The following is a 20,602-nucleotide window of genomic DNA, read 5'->3' as shown; positions in this document are numbered from 1 at the left end:
AATGTATTAAGGCATATAATGCTTATTAGCCAGGAATCCTTTTATAATACAGGCTACTCAAAGTACAAAAACTTTCGAAATGTAGCCTTTCTACAGCTTGTATGGCTATTTTCGAAAAGCCAAATTGTGGTCTAAGTGGTTCTGTATGTAGGCCATATTAATGATCAAAATCTTAAAAATGAAAAGTAGGCATATACAATATTTGCCTAGTGGAGTAAGTATACATCAGTAAGTATACGTCAGGTCTATTGAAAATGGAACTAAAAGTACAGTTATTACACCATGCACTGTATAAAATAATGCTATAGGCTACCACACAACTCAGGGCAGTGAATTAGTTTTATTCAAAAGACATATTGAAAAGTCAGTGTAAGAGTTTATGAATTGGAAAATCAACAGACATTTACAGACATTTATAAATACAAAATTGTAAACACATGCCTAAACATCGAAAATGACTTACATCTATATCTATACCTGCTTTCACTGATGAAACAGGGGAACACCCTATGGGTCTAATTATGGATCTCTGTTGTTGTTTTTAAATAGTTATTCTTAAATAAAATTTTGTTATTAGTTTAATTGCAACACCAAAATAATTACACAAAGAGTTTAGCAGATGTCATTCAACAAGCTGACAGCTCTTTAAAACAGCAGGCTAGTCTTATCCTAACATGTCCTACACACAACAGTCTGAAAACGAAGCTAAAAATAAAAAAAAGAGGATACAAATCAGTATGTGATTATGACTTTGTTTTATTGACTTCGAATCTACCATGGCCTCCATACTGATTCACAGTACGTTAAGGGTGACGCACCCTGACTCTCGCCCTCTTCCATGAAGATCTGGCTTTGATCAGAGTCTGTCTCGTCCAGATCCGAGCAGCACAAGTCATCGGTGGAGGTGGTTGATGGAGCAGGGGACAGGGCCGATGAGCTGCCGGGGGACACGCTCCTTCCCCCGGGGGAGATCAGTGCTGCATACTCAGACAAAGGCCAAGTGCTGTTGTTTGGGCAACTGTCTGTCGTGATGTCCGACTGCAGCATCACCTGCAGACGGTCCTCGTCGTTCAAGGGCATGCTTTCCAGGAGGTGGTTGAGGAGCTCCGCGGCGATGGTGGGGTCTATTCCCGGACAGTTGGAGATGAAAGTGTGCACCTCATGCATGCACTGGATGTATCCCGCTGCAAACCTCTCACACGCCTCCCGGTTCTCTGCGTCCACCTCTGATTGATATAAAACACCATACAAACTCAGTGAGTCCTCACAAGTATACATAACATGTGGACAGTGATCGATTTTTTTTTAACTTAAGTAAAAGTATCAATACTGCAATGTAGAAATACTCCGGAATTCAAAATTGACTTAGTAAAAGTACAAAAGTATTGGCATCAGAGTGTACTTAAAGTACCAAAAGTAAAAGTACTCATTATGCAGAATGTCCCATTTCACAAGCTTTCAAAAAAAACAAAACTTTTGAACATAGCCATTCTAGCTCACAATGGGTCAGGATGTAGTGGAGTAGAAGTAAAAGTAGGCTACTGAAAATTGGAAATACTCAGTACTTGAGTAAATGTACTTAGTTACTTCTTACTTAGTTACTACCACTGCATGTAGGCTAGCTTATTAGACACTGTAGCGAATAGCTTAAAGTTTTACCTTGAGCTCGGCTTTGCAGAATACTCTCGACCCTTTTCACTGTCACCTCCAGCACTTCAGCGTTCTCCATCTTTGATTGCAACTGTAAATAAAAGATAATTTGTATGGTTCTATCTTTGATCATTCAGCCCAATTCGTGTGTGTAGTAGGCTCACACAATAATGTTATATAAGGAAAATGTTTGCATATAGCTCAACTTACATCGTCTGTGTCTGCCATAAGAACCCTGAGTTCCTGTAAACTTTCATTGATGCGAGCCCTCCTCTTCTTCTCAACCAGAGGTTTCCTGATCTGTAAATACATAAACAAAACAAACCGATCATATGAGTGACTTTGCTTTCAACACCGGCGTGTCCATATTGTGGGCACGCAATTATAAGCGAACACAAAAAGGCAGATATACAAGTTCACAACGGGTCAAGATGCAATGCGTTGTGGGCATGTAGATTTTCGCTATTTTGCGCGCGACACCGCCGTAAGACGAAGTGTAAAACAGGGCTTTAGTGGTTTAAAACAAACATAAACACTGAGATCCCATTGCATGAAGAAGACATCATGGCTTTACCTTCAGCGTTGCCAGATTTTGCGAGAGAAATAAGCAACCACGTCTATGAAAACAAGCCCAAAAGAAGCAAATATAGCCTACTGTAGGCCACATGAACACTTTGAACCTATTACATCAGCTGTTTGAAAATAGCCGCTCTACAAGCTCACAGCATTTTGAGCTTGTAGATCTGCTATTTTCTAATCTAAAAAAATAAAGTTTTAATATTTTAATATATAATATTATTTGTTTATTTTTTGGGGGGGCACAATGTTTGAGAACCACTGGTTTAAACAACATCAGGAAGGAAGGCTAAATAAGTAACTACACTTTAGAAACAATACCAATATTTACAAGCAACTTTACAGAAAAACAAGCCCAACGTCGCTTATAATAAGCGGACCTGGCAACACTGTTTACCTTTCTGTCCACCTTGGTGCCAAAATCCTCATCATCCTCCCTGTCCATTCCATTCGTGTTATTGCGGATGGGGGCCATGTTGTTAGTAGAAGTTAACCCAGGCTCTGCCACACAAACTGATTGTCTAAATCCAGCCGTTACAGCTCGTCAATGGGACACAGGGACAGATGGCTGGCTGTTGGTCCCAGCTGCCAACAAAGGTTGCAGACTAGACGGGGTGCAGGCAGGCAGGACTTGTTATGCAGCTTGGAGCATTGAAGGGGACGAGGGCAGTGCACTGGGTATTTATAACGGTTCATTTACATGTGAATGAATGCTGGAGCTGGCTGCTCCGATCAGCCAATCGTCGGTCAAGGCTTTTATCTACTGTCTCATTGTAGGGGGATGATGACATTATAACATATATACATTGAAGACAGTCTAAATTTCAGAAACCCCAGTCATATGCATTATAACAGTGGTTCTCAACCTTTTCAGGCATAGCCTATTTGACCCTGACAAGCACTTGGAATGTATTAGTTGAGGCATTACATTTTGTTTGACTTATAGATAAATATTGTATCTCGCGTTGCGAGGCATTGTGAGCTTGTAGATCAGCTATCACAATTTGTGCGCCCCTTTCTTATATTATTTGACAATTTGGCCAATGTTTGATCCGTTTTTTATAGTTTGTTGATTAGGCTACGTTTATTGCAGTAATGGTCTTTTTAATTTAGTTATTAGGTATTAAAAAGGTCTTAAAAGTCCTTAAATTGTCACTTTACAGTTATCTGGGGACCCCCCACAAATCATGTGGGGACCCGCCGGGGGTCCCAACCCACAGGTTGAGGACCACTGCCTTATGACCTGTGTCAAAGAAATGTAGCTTCCAAATGTTGGTTGTAAAAACCCTCCAAATATTTTTTTGTCAAGTATGGCTACTATAAAGTAGGCTTATAGATGTAACATTTTCAATTAAAAATGTACTACAAATCACAATATGTGAAAACACTGACTAGATTAAAAGTTGTTTCTATGATGTTTACAGACAGTCTCTTCTCACGTTATCACCTTTCATGTTGGATTGTGAGCCATAAAACTTTAAGGTCTGTTGTTTCAACCGTTGACCATTAAGCCATTCTCTGGCACTTTGCAGGAAAATGAGAGCCATTTGTCATGTCAAGCTCTGTGAGATGTCAATGCCTGATCGAGAAATCAATGAGCAACTAATACATTCTACACATAATGCAATTATATTAGGCTATAGGATAGGCTATTCAAAATATCACCAAACTTGTTTGCGTAGTTTTCTGTCCGCCAGAGAAAATCCTAATAGGCTATTATATGGATATATATACTATATATCCATAGATTTATGATGATCAAGATTTCCCTGATTAGAGCCATAATTGAAACGGTGTTAAAACAGATTGCATGGGAGATCTTTCGTTTTGCTTAAGGGCATTTCCTGTACAATAGTTGATCATGATTTTCAGGACTTTTATTCAGGATTAATGGTATTATTTCCGGATGATCCAGAGATGTAAACCCACATCCATCCATGGATGTAACGCTGACACAAAGAGGCACACAGCAAATCTAGATGCAGCTTTAAAATTAAACACGGACGGAACACTGCCATATTTGGAGTTAATCTTCAAAGTAAGAGACACGGATAGATTTGCGAGTAATAAGACTTATTTGTAGCTGGTTTAGGAGGGTCCCTATTCAGTATGAGAAGTTTTGGCATTCCTTCGACTTGATATGAGAGTTAAAAAACAACAACAATCAAAGGCTTACCGTTGTTATGTATGAGTTTGTGTTCTATTTGGACTTTTACTTTGGTGTTAGAGCGGAGGATTTTCCTCCATTCCCACACATAGAGCTCGTTCGTCAGAGAATACGCGTGTCTGAGGTCACTATCCCTTGCTGTCCGGCGGGGGCGAGGTATACTACATATATGCTCCTCTGTTCGGTTGCAGAATCCAGTGCACCCATCACCAAGATAATAAGCAGATACAGGCTATATTACAGACATGGTGAAGATTACTTTCCAGCCAGTTTCGGCGCAGAAGCCCGAGAAGGAGAGCGATGGAGACAAGATTATTATACCTCACGTGAGTTTGCAGGATTTCTCATTCTTTGTTCCATATCTATGGCATTTTCTCCCATATGAAGCCTCCTGATTTGTCATTGCATCTCCCTTTTAACACGTGTGACTGTATCATGTCATCAGAACTATTATGCCTGCATATTACGTTATTTGATTTGATTGATTGATGTATTGATGTATTGATTGATTGATGATCATTCATTGAATACTTTATTAACAGTTTGCAAACGGCATAGAGGTACAGTTATTATACAACAATGCTAAAAGGTTAACACAAAAAGCCCTAAGGGCTTAATTGTTTCCATTGTGGTCCTAATTTTTCATGAATAAGGCCAATATTCCTCAACACAAGTCAGCATATCACCGTGACGAGATTTGATTTATTTAGGTGGCTACTGCATTGCAGTCTTGTGCAATGAATGGCATAGAGTATAATTTGTGTGATTATACTTAAATCATAAGCGACTGAGTGATCAGACATCTATAGCCTGGCTGGGATGTTGACATTACGTCACCTTGTTTGGGCTATACAGCCTGGGACGCTGCCTGCATATAAGAAATCTTATCTATCTATGTGCACATTTATTTATAAGAATACAACGGCATTGGGTTCACGCTCAAGGTGCATTAATGTTTAAACATGCCTTTGCTCTTGTTGATAGAATTTCAAGTTAGCAAAGATTGTGGATTTGAGGAAACAAGTGTACTCTATGCTATCACTGCACCACTCCTTACGTCACTGCTGAGGTGCTGCTTAATAGCTTAATACCCAGTCATTCCTGCAGGTGGCAGCATGTCCAAATGTCATGTAGACCAGTGGTTCTCAACCTTTTCAGGCTGTGACCCCTTTTATACAGTCTATGCAATACAATTTGGCCAATGTTTTACCAGTTTGTATAGTATATTTTGTTGATTACTTTTGATGCAGTAGCCTAATGGTCTTTTTGAGGTATTACAAAGGTCTTAAAAGTCCTTAAATTGTCACTTCACTTTCATCTGGGGACCCCCTCAAAATCATGTGGGCGGTCCCGACCCACAGGCTGAGAACTACTGATGTAGACCAGGGGTAGAGCTGCTTTTAAATTCACCATATGCTTATCTTCATTTTTCTGCACGAAAGAATATTGTTTAACCATATGAACCTCAAAGTCTCAATTATGGGCATGTAATAATAGATGAACATTTGGCAAAAAATGCAGATCTACAAGCTCACAACGCATCACAATGCAACATGTTATGAGGCCTTTTAGATCTGCTATTTTTACTGAAGATATTTAGTGTAGTGAGGAAAAAAGGAGGGGACCAAATATAGACCCTATAGGGTTTAAAAAGTGGTTAAGATAATAATAACAAATGTAACCAAAGAGGTGCCTGTGTAGGTAGCTCATGAACAAAGTAGATTATTTTACATTATGCTATTAGATGTACCTTTAACTATTCTTCTGTGTATAGTTTATAAAGTTTATTATTAAATGGATCCCCATTAGCTGACACCTATGGTCGACTGCTAATCTTCCTGGGGTCCATAAAGTGCCCTGAGACTTCTCATTTCTGCCTTTTTTGGAGGCACCGTGACCTAATATTTGAATGGTAACCGGAAGAGTGGGCACACAATCTAAGACATAGATCCAAGTCTAATCCTTTTCAAATACATAATGTACACAGTAGATTACATATGACGCGTTTGGCTCCAATACATAGTCTGCATCCGCAACCGCTTATTACGTCAGTGAACACATAACGCGTGAGCATGAGTGGTGTGATGATATTGGCGGAAATGGCAGGTTCAGCGTCATCAGAAGTGTGTGTGTAGGCATATTAATAGGACCACCTCTGTCATGGGACGCCTGTCCCACGCAATTGTTCTGCCAGGGAAACCATCGACAAATATGGAGCGTGGAAGTAGGCGGATAAGAATAGAAGTCCCAGACAGCCATGTGCATCTTCGTCAGAGCTAGGCGCAATCTGCTCCCTCCGCTCTGGTTCTCCATAGCAACAGTAGTACAGAGAGGCAGCAGATTGATTGAGAGATTGTGGGTGGGTATTTGGCATGGTCCATCCTCCCAAGCCAGCCTAGGTAATACCACATATTACGTAGGCAATAGATCATCTGACTAACTACTTGGCAGTCACAACCTTACAAGATTTTAGGTTTAGAGTGTTCACAGGAAAGCGTGGTGATGTGAGAGAACATTATGCACACACAACCATGCTCAACTGCCTGGTTGTATGCGATACAGTACACTAAATTAGATTATGCATTGCTGAGTGCCTTGAGTGAAGGAGCATACCCTGGCTGACATCAAAACCTTGCTGATAATTATCCTGGCAAATTAAGAATTTCAATCAACCAATCAATCAATCAATCAAACAAACAAACAAACAAACAAACAAACAAACAAACAAACAAACAATCAATCAATCAATCAATCAATGCAAGTGCCTCAGTGAAAGAGCATACCCTGGCTGACATCAAAACATTGCCGATAATTAACCTGACATATTAAGCATTTCCTTGTCACCCACGGCCTGTTGTGTAACCTAGTTTCTCCCCTTTTTGCAGGAGGAGCTGGTTCTCCCTCTCAGCCCAAAGAGGTCTCTTCTGAATGGCCTTTGCTGTCTCACGTTCGGCCTGGTGATTTTCATGTCAGGATTGGTGCTGGCCTCCATCTACATGTACCGCTATTACTTCATACCTCAGGTCAGTTAACCTCCTTTATTTTGTAAACTGTAGCCTATGTACCATTGACATGGTTTGTAAAAAATAAAATACAAATACTAATACAAGAGTCATCATAAAATGTATGTCTTTTAAATGACAATGGCCCTACATACAATGAAAGTTAGTTTAACAGCCATATGAATACATTACTGTAAAACCTGCATGGGTTAAATAAACACTGATTTTACAGTGTAGCTAGTGCAAAAATGAGGCTAAAAGAATTGTGTTTCGACCCACCAGCAGATCCCAGAGGACAGTATGTTCCACTGTCGGGTTGTGTATGAGGACTCCATATTTGCTCCTGTGAGAACCCGACACGAGCTGGAGGAGAACGTTGGCATCTACCTTGATGATAACTACGAGCAAATCAGTGTACCCATGCCCCATTTTGGAGGCAGTGACCCTGCTGACATCATCCATGACTTTCAGAGGGTAAGAGGCTATGATCCCACCTGAATTCCACCCCGTTTGCCAGCAACCTAGCAAGAAAGAAAGAACTCAGTTTATCATTGTATTTACGTAGTACTTATTAATTACTATATATGTTTCCATAACATTGGAGAGAGTATTTTAAATAGGCTGGTTGATCCACATGGATCATATCACAATCAAGACTGACAATCAGATCACACCCTCGACTGATCACAATCACCAAATCAGGTGTAATAGCAGTCATGGTACCACATACAGAATATTCAGACAGGGAAAACGCATTATAAGTATAAGCATTATAAGTTACTCAAATGTGTATATTATCATATTCAAACAGCCAACAATATCCCCAAAAGAGACCAAAAAAGACCCAATAGAAATATTCACATATGTGAATTTACATAATCTTAATGATTAAAATCGATTGGAGGCTTGAAAGAACTGGCTATTAGAATCTGTCCCTAGACATAGAATTATTTCGACATGCAGCTCATGTAATCTGACTACTGTTGTCTTTCTCACAGGGCCTCACAGCTTATCATGACATTGCTTTGGACAAGTGCTACGTCATTGAGCTCAACACCACTCTAGTTATGCCTCCGCGAAATCTGTGGGAACTCCTCATTAACGTCAAGGTGAGTTCACCTCATTCATAGCTGAGGCTTGCGCAGCAATTCTAGTGACGGCATTATAAAGCCCGAGTTATACTTGGTTGCGTGCCGTGTCCAAAGCCTTGAGTGACTCAACTGGGTGACACTGTCACTCTGGCCTGTGTGCGGGTCAATGTCGTAACCTTTGGAATGTGTTCTCATCTCTTTCTCCCACAGAGAGGGACATACCTGCCTCATACGTACATCATCCAAGAGGAGATGATGGTGACAGGGAGGGTGAGGAACATGAGGCAGCTGGGGCCCTTCATCCACAGACTCTGCTATGGCAAAGAGACCTATCGCCTCAGACGTCGCAACCCACACCGAAGTGAGTTCAGCTCGCATACACACAATCCACTCACACATGAACACACACATGCTAGTTCACATGCTCCTTCTCCATGTTTATTTAGGATATACTGAATATAAGGGGCTACCCCTTACGAGTGTGAGATGCCATGTTATGTAATAAGTGAGTGAAACTTTGGCCTGTGTGTCAGCCGCTTTCTGCCTACACACACATGTACCCGTGTAAGTGGGAAACATATTTCACGGCTATAAGTCGAGGGAAATCCGTGGGTCTGGACAGGCTGCTGTGGTGTGAGGAATGAAGACATGGCACCCATATGAATATGAGCGAGAATAGCACCAAATAGGGGCTTCCTGCTGTGTGTGTGTGTGTGTGTGTGTGTGTGTGTGTGTGTGTGTGTGTGTGTGTGTGTGTGTGTGCGCGCGTGTGCGCACACGTGTTAGAAGAATTCCAAGCTGCGTCACATTCTGACATCTCCTTACATGACTATCATGACAGTGTGTGGGCTCAGCTTGGAAGCTGCCTGTGTGTGTGTGTGTGTGTGTGTGTGTGTGTGTGTGTGTGTGTGTGTGTGTGTGTGTGTGTGTGTGTGTGTGTGTGTGTGTGTGTGTGTGTGTGTGTGTGTGTGTGTGTGTGTGTGTGTGTGTGTGTGTGTGTGTGCGTGTGCTCATGCCATCCCACGTGTGTCTATCCGTGTGTGCCTGAGTCATTCCTACTATGCAGGATAGAACCACACATTGTGTAGGAGGTAGTGTTACGCTCACTGATGCTGAATTTATTGGCTGCCTGAGACCAGGAACACTTAGATGGGTTCACACCATGACAACAAGCAATAATTATCCATGTTGAGGATTGTAGGCTGGGTATGAGATGCCATGTGGTGAGCCCAAGTCTAAAATATCCTTTCCTCTCTTTCTTTTCAGGAATTGATAAGCGTGAGGCAAAGAGGTGCCACAGTATCCGGCACTTTGAGAACACCTTTGTAGTTGAGACTGTCATCTGTGACAGGGTCTGACTCTGATATGGGACTCAGAAACATCCAACACTGAAGCCAACTCTTTAAAAACCATACCTCTTGGACGCTTTAGGCTTTTACTGCACTTTAAGAGCATGTATTTGTCCAAAACTGTTTTCTGTTGTTTTGTTTGTCTCAAGTTGAATTGTTAATGCTCTTTTGTTTGTTCTCGATTGATATACTGAGTCTTTTTTTTGTCAGACGGTCTGTACATTTGAGTGAAGTTGTAAATGTAATTGCATATACCCGTAGCTTATCATGTTGTGTAAAAGATGATGATTGGTGTCTGATACACATTTATTTATTGGTTTTCACTGGTAAACTAAATGTTTTAATTTTTTCAAAATCAGTTCAGTGTGCTGTAGGAAAATATACTTGGAGGCATAAAAAGGCTTGCGCTGTGCTCTCCCATGTTTAATTGTTGCCTGTTTTATTTTAATTTTATTTTGTATGTCCAAAAAATGGCAAATGTGCATACCTCATGTAGTTTGGCCTTTTTGCCAGTGTCATTAATGAATTATGTATGTTAATTTCACTCTTCCTAAGCAATATACTGTACATTGATTTTTTTTCTTCTTTTCATATTGTAACATGGCTAGATTTTTATCTGAAATTCAATTTTGAATGATCATTTCTTTTACATTTTGTCCTTCTTTGATTAATAGTTTTTCCATGTGGCATCTTCCAGTTTCCTATGGTCTCCCATGGCTTCAGACTGTACTTCCTGTAGTAGCAGAGCTTTTGATGAAGGCAGACCAAACCAAAGTCTTCAGTGACCAATGCTATACTGAGTGTTGTCTATGAACTATTTAGGAAGGATGCTTTATAGTGTAGATGGCAGAATAATACTAGATGATACTTTATCAAAGGCTTTTCTTCTGGTTTGTCTTGCTCTTCCTCCTGGTGGTTAGATTGACTTCTCACTTTTATTTATGGCCACTTCTCAATCCATAATCTCCTGTCATGTCCTCCTGTATCTCTTCAATTCCACTCTGTCCCACTTGAAGGCTTTTATATGCTGGGTCTTTCTATTGTATAATATGGAGCTGTGCTGAGAGAGACCTGTGCCCATGAGTTCATTCTCCCCCAAAACAATCTCCTGCTGTACAGTTAACTCTGCTTGTAATATCTCACTCACTAAAGAATAAATGATCAAACATTATGTTCTTGTTTGTTTCTAGAATTCTCAAATTTGACCAAACACCTGACGCCTGCCAATCATCAGTCCAGGGTGGTGTACTTGTAATTGTAATAACACAGAATTTACCCCAAACCGATAAATCAAATACCCAAATGGTTTGGTCTTTTATGGACACTTCCTGTAAATATACTATACAGGTACATCTGGGACTATGCATTCATGCATTTGTGTTGCTTTCATTTGTATGGGCAGCGGTGGAAAAAGTACTCATATGTTTTACCTAAGTAAAAGTATCACTACCACAATGTAGAAATACTATGTTATAAGTAAAAGTCAGGTAAAAATGTACTAGAGTAAAAGTACAAAAGTATATTGGCATCTAAACACACTTAAAGTACCAAAGAGTACTCATTATGCAATATTCCCATTTCACAAGTTTTCAAAATGTATACAAATCTTTTGAAAATAGCTATTTTTAAACAGCCAGAGAATATAGTCATTGAAGTGGTGTAAAAAATAATCACACCAGTCGGCCAAATGGTGGCGCTATAACAGCCCACTTTACGTTTTGGCCCATAATTCTTGAACCGTAGGTCGTAAAATCAAAATGTTTTTTCCCTGGATTCCTTGGGTCACGACGCATCTCCCCATATAGGTCACGCCCATTTCCGTCTGGATAGATTTTCCGCCATTTTGAATTTTCTTCAAAACACACTTTTAGCTCCTCCTCCTACAGATTTTGTCCAAATTTCACAAAAATCGGTACACATGATCTATGGATCAATGCGATAAACATCTCCAAGCGGACTTTTGATAGTCATTACTGTTCGTCCGTAAATGGCTTCCAAACTTAGCGGAAGGGGCCTCTTTTACGAAAAAGGCCAAAAATCACAAACGAAACGTCCAATCAATCCCACATTTGAATCACATGTCAAGGGTGGTTTACTCAACAAATCCCCAAAAGCATTTCCACTGATCCATAGGGGGGCGCCACAAATGCGCAAAATGTGACCGTTTGATGCAAAAACCTTATTTTGGGGGGATCAATCCTCTCAAAATGAAACGCAAGCGATCTCAGGAGTGACGTGACAATGTAATTGGCGCAGCCTCCGACGGTATTCCTCCCAACGTATTGCTCGAGTCTCGGCGGCCGCGACCCGCGATCGACCCGCGTCGGCGCAACCACACTTTGCAATTGCCCTGAATTGCGACGCGTCTAGTTAGTGTGGTGCCCGAATGGGCAACCAGACTATTGTTAGTGTGGTTGCCCGAATGGGCAACCAGACTATAGTACTCTACCGACTTTATTATTTCACTAGATAAACTTTTTGGTAGCACTTTACAATAATGACCCGTTATAAAGCATTTATAAACGTTTATAAGTAGTTTTTAGACTATTAACAAATCATTAACAACCTGTTTGTTGACATTCGTAAATGATTACTAAAACCTTTATAACTACAGTTACAAATCATCTATAAAGGTATTAGTAACTATTCATGAATAAGCCATGTATAATACATCTGTAAATGATTATTAAATCATTTGTAACTGATGTTACATAATATATACAAGCTATTGGTAGCTTGTTCATGTTTAACATATGCTTTGTTAAACATTCCTAAAGTATCTATAAATCCTTAGTACATGTTATTATGTGCCCTATAGTAAAGTGAAGACAGTTCATCATTTACAACTGTCTGTTAATGTGTTTGTTCATGTTTAACATGCTTTGTAAAACATTCCTAAAATATCTATAAATCCTTTGTACATGTTATTATGTGCCCTATAGTAAAGTGAAGACAGTTCATCATTTATGACTGTCTGTTAATGTGGACTTTCTCCTTACCTGTTGCAAACTACCTGGCTTTCATGAATGCAGACACCAAACAATTACTAGAATTATCATTCATGTTAAGCAAATGATGCGTAAGACATTCGTAAAGAGTATGTAAACCATTTGTGGTGTTAGGGACCAAAAAAGTCACTACAAAGTACTACCAATCAACTCTAAATTGCCTGAAACGTACTCCTAACAGGTTTTTGGGGGGACGATTTTGGCCTCCACACTTAGTGATTATTTCGGATTTAACTTTCGTTTCGGTGGTGACCAACTTTCGTTTCGGTAGCTTGATTACAAAATGTAAGTTGTGTAAAAAATAATCTGACTATACTAAGTTGTTATTTGTTTGTTTAAGTCAGGCTATACTCTACTCAGAGTCATAAGTTTACAAAATGTACTAAAGTACAGTGAACGTCTGTGCGGTTTGTCTTCATCACTGAAAATAACGTACATGTAAACTGATGTCATGTGCAGTTGGGGTGAAGAACCACAACCATTTCACTCCTAATAATACCTATTTGATTTGACATCCTGACTTGCTGCTGTAGCTGAGGCTTGAACCTGTTACCTGCGGCTCACTAGTCAGTGACTCTATCCATTCACCTACAGCTGTTTCCATGGAATCTGCGGTTCTGAAACGCTTTGTTGTCAACCCCCCAAATTGACATGTATTTGGGCAGTGGACCCCAATGTGAAAAGATGTAGTGTCAGGGCCCCCCATGAAAAAGATTTATATTTATGCTGTAACACATTTTTTTAAAGTTATTTGTCTTGTTTGTTGTTCAAGTCAAAGCACCAGGAAGGCTGTACTTGTCAGCCATCTGTTAGCTCAATGGGTTGAGACGCAGTATTCATGATCCAGAGGCCATGAGTTCAAATCCCATTGATGTCTTTCCTATGATTCTTTCCTTTGCAGACTGGCTTCCAGAAGATCAACTGAAAACTACCAGGAAGGCTGTACTTGTCAGCCATCTGTTAGCTCAATGGGTTGAGACGCAGTATTCATGATCCAGAGGCCATGAGTTCAAATCCCATTGATGTCTTTCCTATGATTCTTTCCTTTGCAGACTGGCTTCCAGAAGATCAACTGAAAACTACCAGGAAGGCTGTACTTGTCAGCCATCTGTTAACTCAATGGGTTGAGACGCAGTATACATGATCCAGAGGCTTTGAGTTCAAATCCCACTGGTGTCTTTACTGTGATGCTTCCCTTTGCAGACTAACTTCTAGAAAAACAAGTTAAAACCACCAGAAAACCTGTAACTCTCAGCCAACAGCATAGCTCAACTGGTAGAGCGTCTGTCCAATAACATGACTTGACTTGACTTGAGTGGGTTCGATTCCCACTCGAGTCAAGTGTCCCCGGTAACTTGGGGCAACGGATAAATTGACTGATATCCTTAGTGATGCTTCCCTTTGCAGACTAACTTCTAGAAAAACAAGTTAAAACCACCAGAAAACCTGTATTTCTCAGCCAACAGCATAGCTCAACTGGTAGAGCGTCTGTCCAATAACATGACTTGACTTGACTTGAGTGGGTTCGATTCCCACTCGAGTCAAGTGTCCCCGGTAACTTGGGGCAACGGATAAATTGACTGATATCCTTAGTGATGCTTCCCTTTGCAGACTAACTTCTAGAAAAACAAGTTAAAACCACCAGGAAACCTGTAACTCTCAGCCAACAGCATAGCTCAACTGGTAGAGCGTCTGTCCAATAACATGACTTGACTTGAGTGGGTTCGATTCCCACTTGAGTCAAGTGTCCCCGGTATCTTGGGGCAACGGATAAATTGACTGATATCCTTAGTGATGCTTCCCTTTGCAGACTAACTTCTAGAAAACAAGTTAAAACCACCAGGAAACCTGTAACTCTCAGCCAACAGCATAGCTCGACTGGTAGAGCGTCTGTCCAATAACATGACTTGACTTGAGTGGGTTCGATTCCCACTCGAGTCAAGTGTCCCCGGTACCTTGAGGCAACGGATAAATTGACTGATATCCGTAGAATAACTTGTAGGAGTGTGCTGGTTCAAATCCAGTCACCACCTTAGTAACTGAAACCGAATCTGGCCAATTTGGTCTCAGTTACTGAGATAGATAGAGGGTGTGTAGAGTAGGCGGAGTAGAGTAGTGAGTAGAGTAAAGAGGGAATATAGTCGGGGAGTAGGGGGAGGAGTAGGAGGTCCCAGAAGGGCCCAGAGTAGGGGGAGGAGTAGGAATAGGGGGGGGAGTAGGGCCCAGAGTAGGGGGAGGAGTAGGAGTAGGGGGAGGAGTAGGAGTAGGGCCCAGAGTAGGGGGAGGAGTAGGAGTAGGGGGAGGAGTAGGGCCCAGAGGAGGAGTAGGAGTAGGGGGAGGAGTAGGGGTAGGAATAGGGCCCAGATTTGGGGCGGGCCTTAAGTCATTGGTGGTCTGAGTCCACTTACCAAATTTGTACTTGGTAGCATGCTGCAAACTGGAATGATGGCTGTTTAAAGCCCAGCCAATGGGCAGACAGAGGGGGCGGGGCTTAAGTAATGACAGTTAGTCCCTATTGCTGGCTTTAGTCCATGTACAAAATTTGTACTCCATAGCATGCTGCGAACTTGAGTTATGGCTGTTTGAAGGGCAGCCAATGGGAAGACAGAGGGGGCGGGGCTTCAGCAATTCATGCTGGTCCCTATTGGTGGTCTAAGTCCACATACCAAACGTGGACTTGGTGGCATGCTGCAAACTGGAGTTATAGCTGTTTAAAATCCCGTGCTCATCCCGTGCTCATACGGGCGCTGGGGGTCCCTGGACCCCTCTTTGATAACTTCATCAATCCATGCTCGTGCCTATTGGTGGTCTAAGTCCACATACCAAATGTGGACTTGGTGGCATGCTGCAAACGGGAGTTAAAGCTGTTTAAAATCCCGTGCTCATCCCGTGCTTAAACGGACGGACGGCCATAACATACGCTGGGGGTCCCTGGACTCCTCTTTGATAACTTCAGCAATTCATGCTGGTCCCTATTGGTGGTCTAAGTCCACATAGCATATTTGAACTTGGTGGCATGCTGCAAATTTGAGTTATAGCTGTTTGAATTCCCGTGCTCATCCCGTGCTTAAACGGACGGACAAACATAACATACGCTGGGGGTCCCTGGAGGCCTCTTTGCTAACTTCAGCAATTCATGCTCGTTCCTATTGGTGGTCTAAGTCCACATACCAAATGTGGACTTGGTGGCATGCTGCAAACTGGATTTATAGCTGTTTAAAATCCCGTGCTCATCCCGTGCTCATACGGGCGCTGGGGGTCCCTGGACCCCTCTTTGATAACTTCATCAATTCATGCTCGTGCCTATTGGTGGTCTAAGTCCACATACCAAATGTGGACTTGGTGGCATGCTGCAAACTGGAGTTATAGCGCCGTGCTCATCCCGTGCTGAAACGGACGACGGACAGAACATACGCTGGGGGTCCCTGGACCCCTCTTTGATAGCCAGTGGCACGTGTGGCCAATGAGAGGAGAGTTGGCGTAGGCAATCTCCAAGTCCGTGTGTGTGCGTGTGTTTGTATGTGTTTCTTCTTTGCCGTCAGGCTCATACAGACGGACGGACGGACGGACATACGGACAAAGTCAAGTGTAGAGCGGTTGGCACCACTAAAAAAATACATTAATGAATAATAGAATCTGTAGCCTATCAAATCTGTAGCCTACTGCACTAACAATAACAACCACAGTTGCATTTACCTATCCATCAACATTTTATTATTACACTGTTGTGTGTTGTGTGTTGCCTAAACCTTCCAGTCACTGGGTTGGTGAAAACACCCCGCAAAACGGTGACCAGAGCCGAGAGCAAATGACTGTTCACTTAAAGTCTCTGCTAAAGGTGGAGGGTAAAGCATGAATGCAGTCTGACATGAGTGATATTCAGTCACATCCTGCATATTGGTTTAACGCTGAAATTACACAGTGAAAACTGTCCAAATTTATATCTGACAATTGGTAAAAAAAAAAGTCCGAATTACGTTTTTTTAAATCTGTAGTATTTATATTTGACAATTGGCAAAAACCCTGTATATATAGTATGGAGCAGTGGAGAGCATGAGAGGAGGGGGGAGTTGTTTGTTTTTGACGGACAGTTTGAGGATCCAATGGAGTTGGGAGTTTTCGTCAGAGGCGCTTTTTAATACTTTTCATAGGTTATTATAAAAAAAAACTTTACACAGATGTAAAGGGGGTTCAATAGCATTGATTTATGAAAAACAAAAAAAAAACCTGAAAATGGAGTTAGCTGGTCCCGGCTGGACACAGACGTTATACTAGTTCTGCAAATGTTTGTAGGCGTGGCCTATATATAGCATGGTATGCTGGCAGGGTAAAAGGCATAGATGGTAGTAATGATGCCATCTAATGGTTATTATAAATCATATCAACACGGACATGGGTCCTTCAAGACATAGGAGCTCTGACTGGAAGGCTCTGTCTTCTGATATGACATTCTATAAAAAGTACACATGTGACATCATTATATGGGAGCGCCAATGGAGGGGGAAGGCTGCTTCCGTACACACTCCTCAGCATGGCAGCGTTTTTCCTTTTTAGTATTTTTAAGCCTTTTCTTTCTTTCCTACACCGTCGGGTGTCTAAGGAGTTATGACAGACAAGCACTTCTGGACATCAGCACAAGATCGTACACAGAATTCCGGACTTTTTCGCAGAAAACCCTCCACCCAGCTGGGTGGTGGGAGATCTTCCCTTTGTCTCGGCAGGGATCATAGCGTGGAAACGGCGAAAGAGGCGAGCGCATCCTGGCCGTCTGGGGACAAGAGCGGATGTCCAAGCTCACAGCGCGGCACGTTAAACATATAAATGGATAAAGTGGTTAAAATGTTTATGATGCTACCTTAACTACTTTAGCTGGGAACCCCCTGAAATCCCCCCAAGGACCCCTGGGGGTCCCCACTTTGAGACAGGCTAAGAGCTTGTAGCTGCGTTTGGAACCGTATCCATCACACTGTCAGAGCTGGTGTGTGGACTTCACGTCTGATAAACCATTACAATACCTGTGGTCCTCAAACTTTTACATTTCAATGACCACCATTTGGTTCCATTTGTACACTAAAGAGTTAGACCTGTAATGGTCCATTTGGTCATCAACAATTATAGTGATAATGAAGGATCCCAACCCTACACAATGAACATAAAGAATAAAACAAACCATGTAAGGGTAAATACAACATTATGAACATAAAGATAAAATAAACCACATAAGGGGAAATACAACACTATGAACAAAGAATTAAACAAACCATATAAGGGTAAATACAACACAATGAACATAAAGAATAAAACATAAAACCATAAAGGGTAAATACAACACTATGAACATAAATAAAACAGACCATATAAAATGGTAAATACAACACTATGAGTAGGGCACTGCAGGGAATTGAACCCCGTCCCAGTAAACCAGGAGAACCACACCAGAGCCTTTGTTTTTATGTTGTTATTTACAAATCACATGGTAACATTCACTCATTTACATTTCAACAGTAAAGTCACGTCACAATTTCCAATGTAGATATTCATCTATACTCTTTGTCCAGAGTGACTCACAATAAACAAGGTAAACACATACATAGAAAACAGAGACAGTGTAGTGTCTCAGTAAACTAGGATCACAGGTAAACGAAGGTAAAGAACCTAGCATCAGTCTACACGGTATAATAAATTAATCTGTACATAGAAACTATAGGATGCCGGGTCAACAAATGAACCCAGCATCTGAGGTATTTTTTACTTTACTGGAGTATTTCCAATGTTCAGTACTTTTACTCCACCACACCTCAGAGGCAAATATTGTACTTTTACTCCACTACAATTATTTGAAACCTTTAGTTACTTTGTAGATTTTGATTATTACTACAAAACATACAAACATTAACCCTATTTAAACTTTGGCCATTTGAAAATAGCAGATCTACAAGCTCAAAATGCATCTAAGTGCTACAGGATGAGGTGGAGTCTGAAGATGAGTCTCTTCACATTACAACAATGATGAGCTACGCTGTTGGTCACAGAATTCCTGAAGCAGCACAGCTGTACAGTTACAGATAATGAGCCCATTGAGATCAGATACGGTAATGTTTAGTGATATAGCGCCTTTATAAAAAAAAAGAAGAAAGCAATAAATAAAGAAATAAATACAATTAAAAAAAAACATCACATTCAAATACAGTAAATGGAAGTTAAAACAAAACATACATTACAACTGAAATATTTTTTGTGCAAATATTACATAATAATTTCCAATGATATTATCCATCAAAGACTAATGCTATTATGTCATTTTGACAAGACTATTAAGTCATGACGACCAAGAAGAAAACAGGAAAACAATAACCCAAAATACATGTCAATAATTAACATTACAACAATAAAAAAGGAGAAAAACTATAACAAAATACAGATAAGATACAATAAACTAACAGATATTCAAATTAATATTTGCACAAAAAAAACTCTTTCTGACCTCCCTCATCTATCCCGTCACAGTTCATCCATTTACCAATTTAGTTTATCCACTTTACAAGGCTGCCATGTTAAAGGACAAGTCCGGACTAGAATAACAGCCTTTTTTCCTACTTTTATTGATCCCAAATGACTGGCCATGGAAAATTCATTAACAGGCCATAAATAGGTAGCCATGTTTTCACTCCACACAAACTTTAAGGAAAACTCCTTAGACAGAGACTAAGAAAATATATTTGCATTTTATTTGTTCATGCTCATAAAGTGCTCCAAGAGCTAAGTGAAAAGTGCAGCAGCAAACTTTTGGGTCAAAGGACCATCGTCAGTGCCTCGCCTACTGACCGCCATGAATAATGAAGCTTTACCCGCAAATGACAACACATAAATCCACATCACATACAGCGCCTATGGTCATATGTGATGTGGACTGACGTGATGAAGACTTACCTGCACATGACTGAAGTGACGTGAAATGATAAGACGAGACGCAAATCAAATTACGCAAAATGAAACGAGACAAATCCACATCACATACTACACTACACTACACTACACTACACTACACCAGACATACACTATGGTCATATGTGATGCGGACTGACGTAATGAAGCTTTAACCGCAAATGATTAGATCTGATGATATAGCACTGACGATGGTCCTATGACCTAAATGTTTGCTGCTGCACTTTTCACTTTGATCCCTTGGAGCACTTTATGATCATGAAACGAATAAAATAAAAATAGCTTTTCTTTGTCTCCGTCTAAGGAGTTTGTGGAGGGAGTCTTTTTCTGCCAGTTTTGCTTTGTTTTTGAGACCAGCTACAGTCAGTAAATATTCCTCTTTTTCCTTTTAGTTTCCTACAATAAAAAAAAAAGAAAGAAATGTACAGAAATAAAACGTTATTTTTCAAAGGAACCTCATATATTTAAGGAAACACATGGAACCAAATGGACCCTTGTCCACTGTTTCCCAAGTTATGGGTCGGGACTCAATGGGTCGTGGACACATTTTCTTGGGTCATGAGTAAATAACCCCCCCCAACCTGTTAATTAAGTATTCAATCAAAGCTTCCACCAGGTGATTGGCCTGTGGATTACGGTTCATTGAACATTGTAATGTATTAAATACATTTGAAAATGACATTGGTTTGTTCTGAATGGAGCAGATATGACATATTGGAATATTGTTGATGTCCAAAAAACATTATAAAAATTGAGAATAGCCGATCTACAAGATCAATGTCACAAATTAAAGAAAAACATTCAAAATAATGTA

At 40.7% G+C, this 20,602-nt stretch overlaps 2 protein-coding genes across 2 annotated transcripts; one reads left to right on the top strand and one right to left on the bottom strand.

Annotated features, from left to right (window-relative positions):
* Nucleotides 1–321: 321 nt before the first annotated feature.
* hes6 (hes family bHLH transcription factor 6) lies at nt 322–2,873 on the bottom strand. The gene is made up of 4 exons (XM_084057474.1): nt 2,624–2,873; nt 1,861–1,950; nt 1,660–1,741; nt 322–1,226 (listed from the first exon to the last, which is right to left on the bottom strand). Exons 1-4 carry the CDS (start codon nt 2,699–2,701, stop codon nt 772–774), a joined length of 705 nt encoding a protein of 234 aa, XP_083913600.1. The 5' UTR covers nt 2,702–2,873; the 3' UTR covers nt 322–771.
* Nucleotides 2,874–4,434: 1,561 nt separating this feature from the next.
* itm2cb (integral membrane protein 2Cb) lies at nt 4,435–10,968 on the top strand. The gene is made up of 6 exons (XM_084057473.1): nt 4,435–4,719; nt 7,279–7,416; nt 7,678–7,869; nt 8,394–8,504; nt 8,697–8,847; nt 9,753–10,968. The coding sequence occupies exons 1-6, from the start codon at nt 4,639–4,641 to the stop codon at nt 9,842–9,844; spliced, it is 765 nt and encodes a 254-aa protein (XP_083913599.1). The 5' UTR covers nt 4,435–4,638; the 3' UTR covers nt 9,845–10,968.
* The last annotated feature ends 9,634 nt before the right edge of the window (nt 10,969–20,602 follow it).

The sequence above is a fragment of the Gymnoscopelus microlampas genome (genome assembly GCF_963454915.1).
Source record: "Gymnoscopelus microlampas genome assembly, chromosome: 5".
Taxonomy (NCBI): Eukaryota; Metazoa; Chordata; class Actinopteri; order Myctophiformes; family Myctophidae; genus Gymnoscopelus; species Gymnoscopelus microlampas.
Note: the sequence above shows the minus strand (reverse complement) of the source record. Positions and strands in the feature narration are given on the sequence as shown.

What these genes read in the sequence shown, in the direction of transcription:
- hes6 (XM_084057474.1), bottom strand. Translation starts at nt 2,701, where the DNA reads ATGGCCCCCATCCGCAATAACACGAATGGAATGGACAGGGAGGATGAT. An exon ending in TTATGGCAGACACAGACGAT is followed by an intron (nt 1,742 to 1,860) that starts GTAAGTTGAGCT and finishes TTTTATTTACAG; the next exon opens with TTGCAATCAAAGATGGAGAA. An exon ending in TCTGCAAAGCCGAGCTCAAG is followed by an intron (nt 1,227 to 1,659) that starts GTAAAACTTTAA and finishes TATATCAATCAG; the next exon opens with AGGTGGACGCAGAGAACCGG.
- itm2cb (XM_084057473.1), top strand. Translation starts at nt 4,639, where the DNA reads ATGGTGAAGATTACTTTCCAGCCAGTTTCGGCGCAGAAGCCCGAGAAG. An exon ending in GCTATTACTTCATACCTCAG is followed by an intron (nt 7,417 to 7,677) that starts GTCAGTTAACCT and finishes TCGACCCACCAG; the next exon opens with CAGATCCCAGAGGACAGTAT. An exon ending in TCATCCATGACTTTCAGAGG is followed by an intron (nt 7,870 to 8,393) that starts GTAAGAGGCTAT and finishes TCTTTCTCACAG; the next exon opens with GGCCTCACAGCTTATCATGA.